This window comes from Conger conger, chromosome 13, assembly GCF_963514075.1.
Source record: "Conger conger chromosome 13, fConCon1.1, whole genome shotgun sequence".
Classification (NCBI taxonomy): Eukaryota; Metazoa; Chordata; class Actinopteri; order Anguilliformes; family Congridae; genus Conger; species Conger conger.
Window position 1 is genome coordinate 14,720,934 of NC_083772.1, and position 13,497 is coordinate 14,734,430.

The 13,497-nt window shown below is 48.7% G+C and overlaps 1 protein-coding gene across 2 annotated transcripts in view; it reads right to left on the bottom strand.

Annotated features, from left to right (window-relative positions):
• Positions 1–4,451: 4,451 nt before the first annotated feature.
• Positions 4,452–13,497, bottom strand: part of actn4 (actinin, alpha 4) — a 46,866-nt gene continuing 37,820 nt past the window's right edge. For both annotated transcript variants that reach the window (XM_061218307.1, XM_061218306.1), the window contains exons 9-21: positions 12,257–12,349; positions 11,615–11,845; positions 11,322–11,469; positions 10,732–10,882; positions 10,324–10,432; positions 10,011–10,151; positions 9,652–9,834; positions 9,311–9,445; positions 8,678–8,857; positions 8,251–8,397; positions 7,385–7,465; positions 6,093–6,251; positions 4,452–4,943 (exon numbers count right to left, since the gene is read on the bottom strand). In XM_061218307.1, coding sequence (XP_061074291.1) covers positions 4,785–4,943; positions 6,093–6,251; positions 7,385–7,465; positions 8,251–8,397; positions 8,678–8,857; positions 9,311–9,445; positions 9,652–9,834; positions 10,011–10,151; positions 10,324–10,432; positions 10,732–10,882; positions 11,322–11,469; positions 11,615–11,845; positions 12,257–12,349 — 1,917 coding nt within the window. In that variant the 3' untranslated portion in view covers positions 4,452–4,784. The remainder of the gene's footprint in view (positions 4,944–6,092; positions 6,252–7,384; positions 7,466–8,250; positions 8,398–8,677; positions 8,858–9,310; positions 9,446–9,651; positions 9,835–10,010; positions 10,152–10,323; positions 10,433–10,731; positions 10,883–11,321; positions 11,470–11,614; positions 11,846–12,256; positions 12,350–13,497) is intronic.

A 13,497-nucleotide genomic window follows, 5' to 3' on the forward strand; every position in this document is an offset into this window, starting at 1 on the left:
ATGTGTTCCAATTGTATGAGTCATCAGGGCTAAAATGTGTTCCAATTGTGTAAGTCTTCAGGGTTAAAATGTGTTCAGGGCTAACGTGTTCAGCTGCTAATTGTGTAACAGTTGGGCTGTAACATGTTCAGTGCCTCATTGTATTAGTGTTGGGCTGCAATGTGTTCAGTGCCTCATTGTGTTAGTGTTGGGCTATAATGTGTTCAGTAACTCATGGCATCTAACTTCAGGGATGCCATGAGTTACTGTTCTGGTGTGCTCAGGCATCATTCCAGAATCTTCCATAAATGCCCAACTATGGGTAGATCTAATGACTTAGAACAAGTTTAGTAGCAGCATTATGCTTTTAAGAATACACTTTAAAATAAATAAACTGCATGTTTATTTAAACACCTTTGTTGTTATAGCACAAAATGTAAAGGGGTTTCTTGCCCCACTATGAGGGCAAAATGCTCTCTACCTGGGGCAAGAAGCTGCCCAAAAGCCATCTTGCTCCAATGTTTTTACAGACCTTATCATTTCTATATGAAATATTTTCATCAACTTGTTGCCATTCAGATTTACAACACCAAATACCCTGATTCAATTTAAATTTGTAATAATTCACTCATTTTTAATTATGCCAAGCTATGGAGAATTGGAAATAAATGTGTAACAGTAAACAAGAAACATTTGTAATATTAATGTATTTATTCATAATATTGTGTTGTGTAAATTAATGTAATAAAAACATTTAATTGAATAATAATGTTGGCCACAGATTAAGATAAACCAATATTAATAAAATATTTAACATTTGATTCCTAAATGCATTTTGAAACCTTTTCTTTCTTTCTTTTTTTTAGCCCTGAAGACAAAACCCTAGGATGTCTACTGGAAGCAACAACCTAGTAGCAGACTAATGATAATGTAATTTGTGACACGACAATGAAGAACAAATTCAAAAACATTTTCACTGAACTTTTCATTGTATTGACTTACAGTAAATGTGTGGCTGTATCTACCAGAAAATACTAAATGAATATAGATTTATTTTAAGACAAGATGTGACAAAAATATTGACTTTACTAAATGTAATAAATATGGTAGCCAGGTGAAATGTCAAAATTCTGAAAAGCAGACATTGAATAAACGTGTAAAGATTTAACATTTTATTTTATAAATATACATTTTTATACATTTTAATAAACATTTGCCGTAAAGCATTGGTTAATTGTTCAAGAAAACGGTGGCACTTTGACAGATCTACACTAATTGTGAGAGGCCTAGTATTTAAAACGATGTTTTTTTTGTGTTTGAATTCATGCCTCTCCACCCCACCATCAACTGTGTGTGAAATAACTTAAATATCTAACTATCTTTCCCGTGAGACTTCTTAATGTGCTTTATTTAAAAATAAATTGTACAGAATCGACAGATAACACTTAGACATGTTCAGGTTTTCACACAAGATGCAGAGAGGTGAACTTCCGTAGAATAACGCTGTAGCTGTACATATTCTCACCTCCTGGGACACAAACGTGCTGCAACTGCTTTACGAACGGACACCTGGTTTCCCAAAGGCAAAAAATAATTGCTTCTGTATCTTCCCTGCGGCCAAGCCTGGCTGGCTAGCGTTTGTCCATATTTTTAGAGACTCTTGTGGGAATACATGCTGTAGAGTCACTCACAGATTCCACTCCAACTCTGGAGCACCGAACGGAGTCGGCGGGTGCATTCTAACACCATGACCACAATCCTCGTGGGTAAACCCAACACGCGCGTCTCCAGCGCAGAGCACGGAGATTACCGGAACATATTTAATACAACTCGCTCAAGTCATCCCCAACAGAGCACTGAACGCCGCATAACAACCTCCTGATTCGGAGTGAAGGAAAAATGTATAGGCCACCAGAACCAGGAATGGATACTGTCACTGTCGCTCTACTTGCGCCCCATGACAGTAAGTTTATAGCCGGCTCTTAAATAGAATTTGGGCTACAGAGAACGAAATAATTCGTGAAATTACAACTTACCTGAGACTTGTCTGCCGCCTGAACAGACGACGTGAAAAGGAAAAGCAGCAGCACACAACAGCCCAGCGAGAGCGCGAGCATGCTTCCCACAGCAACAACCAGCAGCGCGCGGCTGTCCACTTCGCAACGTCGTGCCCAATTAGAGCTCCGGGCAACGAGGAAAGTTGGCAAAAGCAAGTTGGCGAACGCTTTTACGCAGTTGGCCGTTTTGACAGCCAATAACAAGGACGCGTGCGGCTGTATATTCAAAAACGATCTTGCAGCAAGGACATCCTTCGGCTATGCAAAATTTGCCCGACTGATATTATATGCCCGTTATATCGTTCTGGACATAAGTATCATACACAACCGCGCAGAAAAATACTCCAGCTTCCCCTTGAGTTTTTCCCGTCCAGACGTCTTCACTGAGCGCCTTGATGTTTAGATCAGATTTCAAATGTAGGATATTCCTTCTTTTATTTCCCTTTCGAAGTCAGCTGACCTACACGTTTGAATCGTTCGCAGACTTCCCGACTCCAGTCATCAAAGTCTCCTTGCCATTTCTATTTCTTCAGTCCCCCACCCACCCAAGGGTAGCCCCCGAACTTACTCATAATCTGTTTCTTGAATTGGGACTTCCATTATATTTATATATAACACTGATATTTCCATATATTAATATACAATAGTTATACACGAGACACCACATCTAAATTCTAACGTCACACTTTCAGATACACCTAAGAAGCACCCTCCTTGACTGTTTACGTTTTATTCACTGGAAATGGCTTCGAGACTCTGCTTTTTCAATGATAGACTCGAAAAAGTATTACGTAAAGTTGGCTTAGCATTTGCATAGGCTCCTACAATGCGGCTACTTCGTGCATATCGACACACTTATCAGGATAATTTCAGAACTCTGAGGAATACATGACCGTTTTAGAATGTTGATTGTGTACTGAAAATATGCGCAACGTTCTGGAAATATGCCCTTTGTGAGGTTCAGCATTCATTCATTTCAGTGGGCATTTTGCATTCATGAAATTAATTGTATGGTTCCCCCTCAGTGTTACAAAAAACAGAAAACCATTCTCGAGCGCCCTCATGTGGATGCACTTCGTGCTTCTTTCGCATCTAATTTGCTGCACATAAACATCACACTAGTATTTACACTGTTCCTACAGAAAAAAGCAGCTCAGCAGAAACTATAAATATACAGCAGATATCCCACATTGTACTTGAGAATGGCTAGCATTAAAACAACCGATTTGTTTATTTCATTAATTGGATGAGCACACACAGAAAACAACCAAACAAGTGATATTTTATAAGGAAATTTTATGTTGTGCACGTGAAATTCATTTTTCATTAAGAGACAGAAGGCTGTTTTGTAGTTGCCAGTACAGCAGATAAGGTTTGATATTATAAAGAGTACAAAAAAAAAAAAACAATTCCAAAGTTCAATACTTTGTAACCTTGCGGAAAAAAGAGAACAAGCTTTTGGTCCAAGTTTTCTCAATTTTGGGTCCCTCCCCCAAGAGCTTCCCCCGCCCCCCCCTTCACTCCCCATTTACAAAACATCACACATTCATTTCAAAGCATCTCATTTACTCCATTATTAACCTTGACTTTCAATTCCCCCACTGGATTTTTTTCCCTCCATTTTCTGAACATGGTGACAGAATAGAATATATATAGATTATGAACTGAAAATCGATTGCATAGATCAGACAGTAATTTCCTTATATTATTAAGACATAATGGAATGTTTAATAAGAATGTCACCCCTTTCGCACCCACACGCACTCCGCTCACCTTACAGAGAGATGGAGACACAGAGAAGGATGAGAAACAGGCAGGGTCGTAAAGCCCCCCAAAACACACGCAGGCACATGATTAGTACTCCTCTGATTTCGCCATTTCTGTTGGATTCACTTTACAGAGGTTTTTTTTTCTTCTTCTTCTTTTCAATTATGACATTGTTCAATGACATTTTGTTTTAAACTCTCACAAGGCTTTAAAAGAAAAAACGGGTCCAAATGGAGACTCAAACTCTATCTACGGTACTGGGCGCGCTGTGAAAGTGTGCTTTTTCTTTTTTCCTTGATTTGATAAAAGGACGACTCGTCCTCTGAAGCTCTGGAGGCCTGCAAACCGTAATGTACTCATTTATTTTTGTGTAAATTGGAAAAATAAGTATGTACAGCACTGAACCTGTTAACGCACATTTGCTGGAGGGGGGGAAATAAAACAAATGCTAAAAAAAGAAAGGAAAAAGAAAAGGTTGAGGTTAGATATCCGAGTTCCGCTTTTTTTTCCAGCAAAATGGGTTAAGAGGATCCATGTTATTTTTTTATTTATTTCTCTGTTTAAACCAATCCTTCTATATAGCTCTCTCCGTGCTCCTGACTGCACACATCTCTATATGCCCCCCCACCCCTTTGAAGACCCCGCCCCCTCCCCCTTCCCTCCCAGCAAAAAAAATAAAATAAAACTAAAACAAAAAAGTAGCATCAATATAGCCTGTTCCCTCCTGTGAGAGGTAGGGGAGTAGGGACAGGACTCACACCTTGGAGCAGTCGGCATCCATTTCCCAGGATTCAACGCCTCTTCACACCCAATATGCAAATGAGCTAAACCACCAGCCAATGGCTCCACACACTCCCCTCCCCCCCCAGTCTCCACACCACCCAATCACAGCAGGCTAGCCAAAACTGAGGAGGGGTGCAGACTGCTCCGTGTGGCCCCCCTGGTCCCCCCCGACCCCCAGCCTGCGGCCGGCCCCGGCCCTTAGAGGTCACTTTCCCCGTAGAGCGCGGTGGAGAAGGACATGTAGTCCAGGGCCCCAGGTGCGGCATCGGGCCCCGTGAAGGGGGCCATGCGGGCGATGCAGTACTCCGCCTGGTCCGGGGGCAGCTCCCGCCTCAGCTCCTCCGCCGTGATGTAGTTCTGAGGGGTGGGGGGGGAGAGGGTCAGAGGTCATTCCACAGGAATATCAAAAGTTCAAACCGCGGCCTGTGTCTCAATTGAGCCGACATCTTCCCCAACTCTACTTCGTAAATTACATTACATTACATTACATTACATTACATTACAAGGCATTTAGCAGACTCTCTTATCCAGAGCGACTTACAACAAAGTGCAGAACGAACACAGTGAAGAGGACCCTAGAGGACAGTATGGCTCCGAGTCCTAGCGTGACCAAACAGATAGTACATAGTCTCCATCCCTTCTGTACCCCCTACCCACCACTGTCCTGTCATAAGGGCAGCCTGTCGCCTACTGGCTAAGGTGCTTGACTGGGACCTGAAAGGCTGGTGGTTCAAGCCCCAGTGAAGGTGCAATATGATCAGTGCAGCTGTTGGGCCCTTGAGCTTAACCCCTTAACATTGCTCCAGAGGGGATTAGCCCCCGGCTGAGTCTAATCCACTGTAAATCGCTTTGGAGAAAAGGTGTCAGCTGAATAACTGTAATGCAAGGTAATAATCCCCACCCCTTCTCTCCGGCTGGGCTCATCAGGAACACGCACTGAGACGCACAGGACATCAGAGACCCCCAGAAAGCCATACCGACGGGTTCAGAGTGTTTTCTTTATAGTTAGCATGTGATGTTGATGAACAAAGCCCATGCCATCCCGCAGGAAAGACACAGGGCCTCACAGATCAGACGGACATCTGCCTCAAGGCGTCTGAGGGCATTTAAGCCGCGTGACAGGACCAGTGTGTGGAAGGGTGCTTTACTCCTTGTTTTGTTAGTGACTTTCCAGCTGGCCTTAGTGACATTCCATACACTTTTACTTTTCTCAAGTAAAGTGTCTTCACAATACCTTTAATATACTATATTCTAGTTAGCCATTTATGCCGTTAAAATTGCACAAAACTGTGGTACTGCTACTTTATCGGATTACTCTACGAGGGTTCAAGTTTTTATCTACAGTATGTGATCACTCTAGGACATGGAACTGTACTTTCCTCTAGGGTTTCCAGCGCACTTGTCCCTGGTTATGATTTGCACTTTACTGTATGTCGCCCTGGGTGAATCACTGATGCAACGTATACCGCATCGACGTGAACTCAAGGTCACAGCCGCGACCCTCACCTTGTCTCCGGCCAGGATCTTGAAGGAGGCGATGACCTGGTCAGCCGTGTCGGTGTCGGTGGTCTCCCGGGACATGAAGTCGATGAAGGCCTGGAAGGTCACCGCTCCGCTGTTGTTGGGGTCAACGATGCCCATGATGCGCGCAAACTCTGCGTCGCCCTGGAAACCAGCGCAAGAGGTCAACCCTGCACAAGACGTGTGTGTGTGTGTGTGTGTGTGTGTGTATGTGTGTATGTGTGTGTGTGTGTGTGTGTGTGTGTGGGCTTTCTGAAGACTAACGCCAGTGGCTATAATCTCTCAAATACAACAGTAAGTGCATTTACACTAAACTTACCCACTATGGTGCATACGTTTGCCCAAATACGAATGGCTAAAAATGACTGCCATTTCGTGTGGAATTACGCTGTACGTACAGATAAACATCCCAAGTCTTGTAGCTGTAGTTAAGAATGGCTGAGAAACAGGTAAGTGTGAGTAATTACGTGGCTGAGGGTGCGTGTTTGAGAATGGTGAATGTGAACCCTAGCCCAGTTCACACAGCACACACAGCTCTACAGTACAACCAGAGTGAGGGGTGAGGCTGTCACACTCTGTGCACGTGCAGGGGAGAGTGAGTGCAGGCAGGCAGTTACCAGAGCAGCAGGCAGAGAGAGAGAGAGACAGAGAGAGAGAGAGAGACAGAGAGAGACAGGGGGCAGAAAGGAGATGAAAGCGTACCAAGCTATATCCGGTGGAAATGAGCAGAGCGCGGAAATCGTCACTGTCCATCATCCCTGTGCGCTTCTGTCCCAGAGGAAGGGAGGGAGAGAAGGAGGGAAGGAGGGAGGGAGGGAGGGAGGGAGAGCGCATGGAAAGGACGGAAAGGAGGATGGAGTCAAGGGTGGGATGGAGAGAGAGAGTAAAGAAAGTGGTGCATGAGGAGGGATAGGAGAGGAGGTAAAGATTGGTGGAGGGAGGAAGAAGGGCAGGTGGAGAAAGGGAAAATAAAGGGATGGAAAAGAGTTGGTGAGGAGGAAGAGCAGGAGGAGGAGACAGGCGGAGGAAAGATGGCGGTGAGCAGAGGCGGACCGGGAGATGGAGAGAACGACAGATATGCACGGCAAGGAGGAATGCGGGGGGCAGGAAGGGAGGAAGGAGAAAAGCAGAGCCGTTAGAAAGGCAGGTCACAGGAGCAGCCGAAAGGCAGAATGCGCAGACCCCCTCCAGGCAGCAGAAGCAGGAATACACCGACCCCCTCCGAGAAGAGGGGAAGCGTCTTCGTTGGCGGGCCCCTCTCCTGGTTCGGTCCGTACCTGCTTGTTGTTCTCCACATCGTAGCCCAGGCTGATCAGGCAGGCCTTGAACTCCTCTGCCTGGAGGGCCCCGCTGTGATCCTGCCAACAGGCCCGGCCAATCGCAACGTATGCCACAGGGAGCCCCGGCCAATCGCGGACGCGGGAGGTGATGGTGGGAGAGTGAGGGGAGGTGCAGTGGTCATGGAGTCGCAGAGCGCGTGGAGGTGAAGGTGACCGTGGAGATATGGGGAGATACAGTTTGGGGGGGGGGGACAAATGCCATGGATGTTAGACAATGCCAAGGTGGGAAATGGGGACACTGGCGATGACACTTGGTATTATGGTGACACCCAATCAGGAGGAAGTGACACAACAATGTCTCCACTTCTTCGCAGACAAAATGGAGTCAGGTTTCTGACAAAATGTGTGTCTCTGCTCCCCAAATCTGTTAGCACGCAGCCAATCAGATGGTACAAATGCAAATGCCACTTCCCCCCTCGCTGCTATGTCCAATTCAAATTCTCCCCGTGGCATGGACCAATAGCTACAGAGCTCCAGCTTGGTGACAGAACGGAGACTGAGGTGAGGAGGATACGGGGGGGGGGGGGGGCTGAGTTGTGAATGAGTGAGAGACAGCGTGGGCTCCACACCCCGCCAGCTCCAGGCTAACATGGCAACAACTACTAACATCACCACAGCAAATTATGATGCTCATTGAAAAATAACTGCAAACAAATAAGGGATTCGATAAAGGCCGATTTAGACCATTTTCGTAAGGGCTCCAGTCATTTCTCTCAGTATGAATGAAAAATAGAACTGCCAGATATTCTTGTTATCATATTCATTATGAGTGTGCGTGGTTCGCCCCGCCCCGTGGCCCTGACCTTGTCGAAGTGGTTGAAGGAGGTGCGGTACTCGTGGAGCTGCTCCTGGCTGATGCCCTTGGCGTCCCGTGTGAGGATCTGGTTCTCAATCTCGTTGATGGTGCGGGCGATGGTGGTGAGGAGCTGCTCCCAGCCCACCCGCAGGTGCTGATAACACAGAGAGAGAGAGGGAGGAAGGGAGGGAGGGAGAGAGAGGGAGGGAGGGAGGGAGGGAGAGAGAGAGTGGGAGAGAAGGAGGGAGAGGGAGAGAAAAAGTTAGGGGCAGCCATACAGCCAGACAATACAGGAAAGAACACTGCAGTTGCATAAGACAGAGACTGTGCACAGACACAGACACAGACACAGACACAGACACAGACACAGACACAGACACAGACACAGACACAGACACAGACACAGACACAGACACAGACACACTTCAGCATACCTCCATAGTGTAGGAGGTGTATTTGTTGTCGAAGATCAGGGCCTCCTGGATCTGCTGGTTCTCTGCCTCCAGCTGGTCGATGTTGGGCTTGTACTCGATAATGCTCTGCTCGTACTCTCTCAGATTGGTCAGCTGGTCCTCCAGGGTCCCGTTCATCTCGATCGATATCCGCCCAATCTCCTACACACACACACACACACACACACACACTTTAATCCACCGAGACCACTGTCAAACATAACGAGGCTCCTCAAAATTACCTCCATGTTGGGATGTCTTAGACCTCGCACCTACTCACTGTCAACGTCCATACACATAATTTGACACAGACTGCAATATTAAAATATCAAGACAAAACATACCTCTGATGTTCTTGGGACAAAAGGTGAAGGTAAAGAACAACAACTAGCTACTCAAAGTAACAGACGATTCACTACATAAAACTACAAATGGCTAATTAAAGTAACAAACACTAGCCACTAAATTAAAAACGAAAACTTGCTACTCAAAGTACAAAACTACGATAGCTGGGCCGACCGGTGAAGGTCAGAGTGCTTGGTCTTTCCCCCCCGATAGAGTAACACACAGAGGAAGGGAGGTTTAGCGCTGCACTCGACAGGCACCGTCTCTGACCTCCATCTTGTTCTGTATCCAGGGCCCCACGACGTTGGCCTGGGTGGCGAACTGGCGGCGCAGGTGGTCATTCGACTGTTGCCGCGCCAACTCCTCCTGCAGGGCTTGGTCGCGCTGCGGCACCAGCTGCTGCACCTATGGGCAGACCAGCAGGGGGCGCAAGAGTCACAAACAGCCGGCACACCTCGGCTGACAGTGCGAGAGCCGCAGTAAAGTCAGTGGAAACCGGCATGAATTTAACATCATTTGAATTTTTCATGGCTGCCAATGGTAAGGTGACAAACGGAGTGCAGAGAGAAGCGCACTCACTCTCACACACACACACACACACACACACACACCTTGTCCCACTTGGTGTCGATGCTCTCAGGCGTTATGGCGGTGTAGGGGTTGTTTCCGCTCAACTTGATGCTGTTGTAGTCGGCGATCTTCTGCACCTCGGCCTGGATGGCCTGAATGGACTCCCGCTCCTTGTCGGCATCCGGGAGGGTGGATTTGAACTGCTCGTGGGCTGTGATCAGGCCCTGAGGGGATGAGGGGGGGGGGGGAGAGGTCAGGGGTCAAAGGTCATAGACATGACCAATTATGAGTATGCGCCGATGAAAATGACTGGACACAGTTCTTGGGGGAAAATGGCGCACAAAAATCTGTAAGAAAGGCTGGAAAGAAGCAGCGCTGTGCGGCAGGCCCGCTCCCTCACCTCGATCTCCTCGATGTTGTGCACGATGAACATGTCCTGCAGATCCTCCATGGCCCCTTCCATCCAGTTGTTGAAGGGCGCCGCCCTCTTGGCGTACTCCAGGTACAGCTCGTCGATGGACTCCAGCTGCTTCTCTGTCCTCTGTGGGGGACAGACAGCAAGGCAGGCTGGCAGTGAACAGACAGCAGGGTAAAACAGTCCCATGATGCCCCAGGAAGGGCGATGTGGGAATATGGTAATGTGCAAAGTGCCTGAGCGCCTCAGTGTTTATGTGTGAGTGAGTGAGTGAGTGAGTGTGTGTGCGTGCGCGTACCTCCAGATTTTCCCTGCGGCTCTGGGTCAGAGACCCCAGGGCGTCCCACTGCTCACAGATCTTCTGGCAGCGGGCGTTCACGCTGGGGGAGTCGTAGTAATCCAGCTCACTGAGGACAGAGAGACTCAGTCAGTACCTCAGTCAGTACCTCAGTCCTTAGTCTGTACCTCAGTCTGGCTCATTTCATCCTCTCTCCAGCCTCTTCTTTCCCAACAGCCACACTGAACCCCAATTTCATCTTACACCCCTCTTTCTGCTTCCCCCCCTCTTCTTCCTCCATGCTTCCACTTTGCACCCAAACTCCCTCTCCCTCTCCCTCTCCCTTCCCTCTTCCTCCCTTCCTCCCTCTCCCTCTCCCTCTCCCTCTCCCTCTCCCTCTCCCTCTCCCTCTCCCTCTCCCTCTCTCACTTGAGCTCCTGGGCGATGGCGGCGATCTGCTCCACTCTGTCCTGGTGCGCGGCCAGGTCGCTCTCGAAGGCCTCGTGCTTCTTCAGGAGGGCCTTGACCTCGGAGAGCGAGGCCGTCTCATAGTCCTTCTGCGTCAGCATCTCCTCTTTACCTACAGAGAAACGCAGGACAGGGGTCAGAGCCCGGGGGGGGGGGGGGGGCGTCCGGACAGAGCAACACAGGGAGAGAGCAGGAGAGAGACAGAGACAGAGAGGCACAGAGAGAGAACGGAACAGAGAGCAGGAGAGAGACAGAGAGGAACAGAGAGAGAGAGCAGGAGAGAGAGAGAGGAAGAGAGAGAGAGCAGGAGAGAGCATGAGGGAGAGAGAGAGAGGGAGAGTGAGGGACAGAAAGGGCACACAGTTGTGAAAGACACAAACAGGGAGTATATCAGGAAGGAGGCTCCCTGTAGTCAGGGTCACATAAGAAGGCCAGCAAAAATGTGCAAGAGGGCAATGAAGAAAGGGGGAGAGCAGTCGAGAGCCAGGGAAGGTGAGAGGGGGCAGGGGGGAAAGACGAACTGAAATAAACAGAGACTCAGAGAGGGGTACCGTCGGTCCAGGACTCGTGGATGGTGGCTTTCTGACGGAACTTCTCGGCCAGGTGGTCCAGCCGCTCCAGACGGCGGATCTCGTTCAGCAGCCACTCCTCGTAGCCCTTCTCCGCCCCCTCCAGGTTGTGCCACGCCCCGTTAATGTCCTGCAGAAGGGGGGGGGGGGGGGGTGTCAATCATCAGCATCCACCAATGGCTGCCCAGACCCCACAGGGCCAACTATTCTCACAAACCTTGTTTATGCATTTCAGTGCTTTATTCATCACAGCAGAGGGGCGGGGGTTCACTCACCGACACCATGCGGCCCTCGGAGGGCATGAAAGCAGGCCGGTTGCTGAGCCTCAGCTTGGTCTGCAGGGTGTTGAAGTTGATCTCCAGCTGGCACTTCTCCTGCACTTTGGGGGGCTTGTGCACCCGCCTGTAGTCCCTGAAGTCCTCCAGCTTCTGCTGCATCTGCACCATGGTCTTCTCCGGGGCGCGGTTCTCCAGCCACGGCACGGTGCGCCGGATCCACTCCAGCAGCTGGGCACGGGAACCGGGGGGGAGGGAGGGAGGGAGAGAGTGGGGGGGGTGGAGGGACAGAGAGGGAGAGAGAGTGGGAGAGGGAGAGAGAGGGAGAGAGAGTGGGGGGGAAGGGACAGAGAGGGAGAGAAAGAGAGAGCTTTATTGCTTACTCTTGTTTTTTTTATTCTTGCCATTTGTGTTGCTTTTTGTATTTTATTTTTGTACTGTACAGTGCTTAATGTGGGGAAAAACAAATGTATTATTATTGGAGGGTTGGAGGGTGGGAGAGAGACGCACATTGTGCATATATAGATGCTATGGCAACAGTGACCTTGGTTTCTTTGAAAGTGCCACTGAATTGAACTAGTGATGCACGTTGACAATAAAACGGAGCAAGAGAGGCTGACAGACACACAGCTGGGTACTCACATCGCTGGCCAGCTTCTCGTAGTCCTCCATCAGGTGCTCATTCTCCTGGTTGACCGCCAGCACCTTGCAGATCCGATTGGCTGCTGTCTCAGCCTATCACAGACAAGAGCCGTCAGCACACAGGAAAAAAACACTGTAGGGAGTGAAACTCTGCTCAAAATGCTGTGTGTGAATTAGCTTTGCAGGGTGCTCCTAAAGCTGCCAAGTACTCAAAGATTCATCAAGAACTTTTGATGAAACAATGTGACTGAAATCTGATCATCAGTAGCACCGTATTGGATCTATACCATGGCACAGCAATGACCAGTCACATGCCCTGCATCTCAGACCGACTGAAGCTCCTCCTACGTCTGAAAGAACCGCTAGAACACAACCCTCGAGCTGACGAACTGAAAGACTTTGCGCCCAGCTCACACTCAGAAGCTGAGAGACTGAACACCCAGCTCACACTCACTAGCTGAGAGACTGAACACCCAGCTCACACTCACAAGCTGAGAGACTGAACACCCAGCTCACACTCACAAGCTGAGAGACTGAACACACAGCTCAAACTCACAAGCTGAGAGACTGAACACCCAGCTCAAACTCACAAGCTGAGAGACTGAACACCCAGCTCACACTCACTAGCAGAGAGACTGAACACCCAGCTCACACTCACTAGCAGAGAGACTGAACACCCAGCCCACACTCACAGGCTGAGAGACTGAACACCCAGCCCACACTCACAGGCTGAGAGACTGAACACCCAGCCCACACTCACAGGCTGAGAGACTGAACACCGAGCTCACACTCACAACACAAACTGAGCTGTCACAAAGTCTCCCACACAAATCCGCTTCCCTTTCAGACTTACTAACAAACGTTACACCCCCATCCATGCTGATTTGGTTTAATCCAACTGAAGAAACTCTCTCCCTGGAGTGAGGTGGTCCATTCCCTGAGCTCCAGGGGGCAGGAGACTCCCTCAAAGGGAGGAAAGATGAAAAGAGCAGGAGAAAGGGGTGGATGTGGACAGAATAAAAGGGGACAGGTTCAGACAGAAATCATTTGGATTTGGTACAGAAAGCACGGGGTCGATAGAGAAACGAAGGGATCAATGGATGAATAGAGCAGGGACTGGTACAAAAAGGACAGTGGGGGTGGCTAAATCACAGGGTTATGAGAGAAAGTGTGATTGGTACAGAAAGAGCAGACTGCGGGTTAAATGGGGTAGCCTCATTGGGCAGTGTGCATCAGCCCTG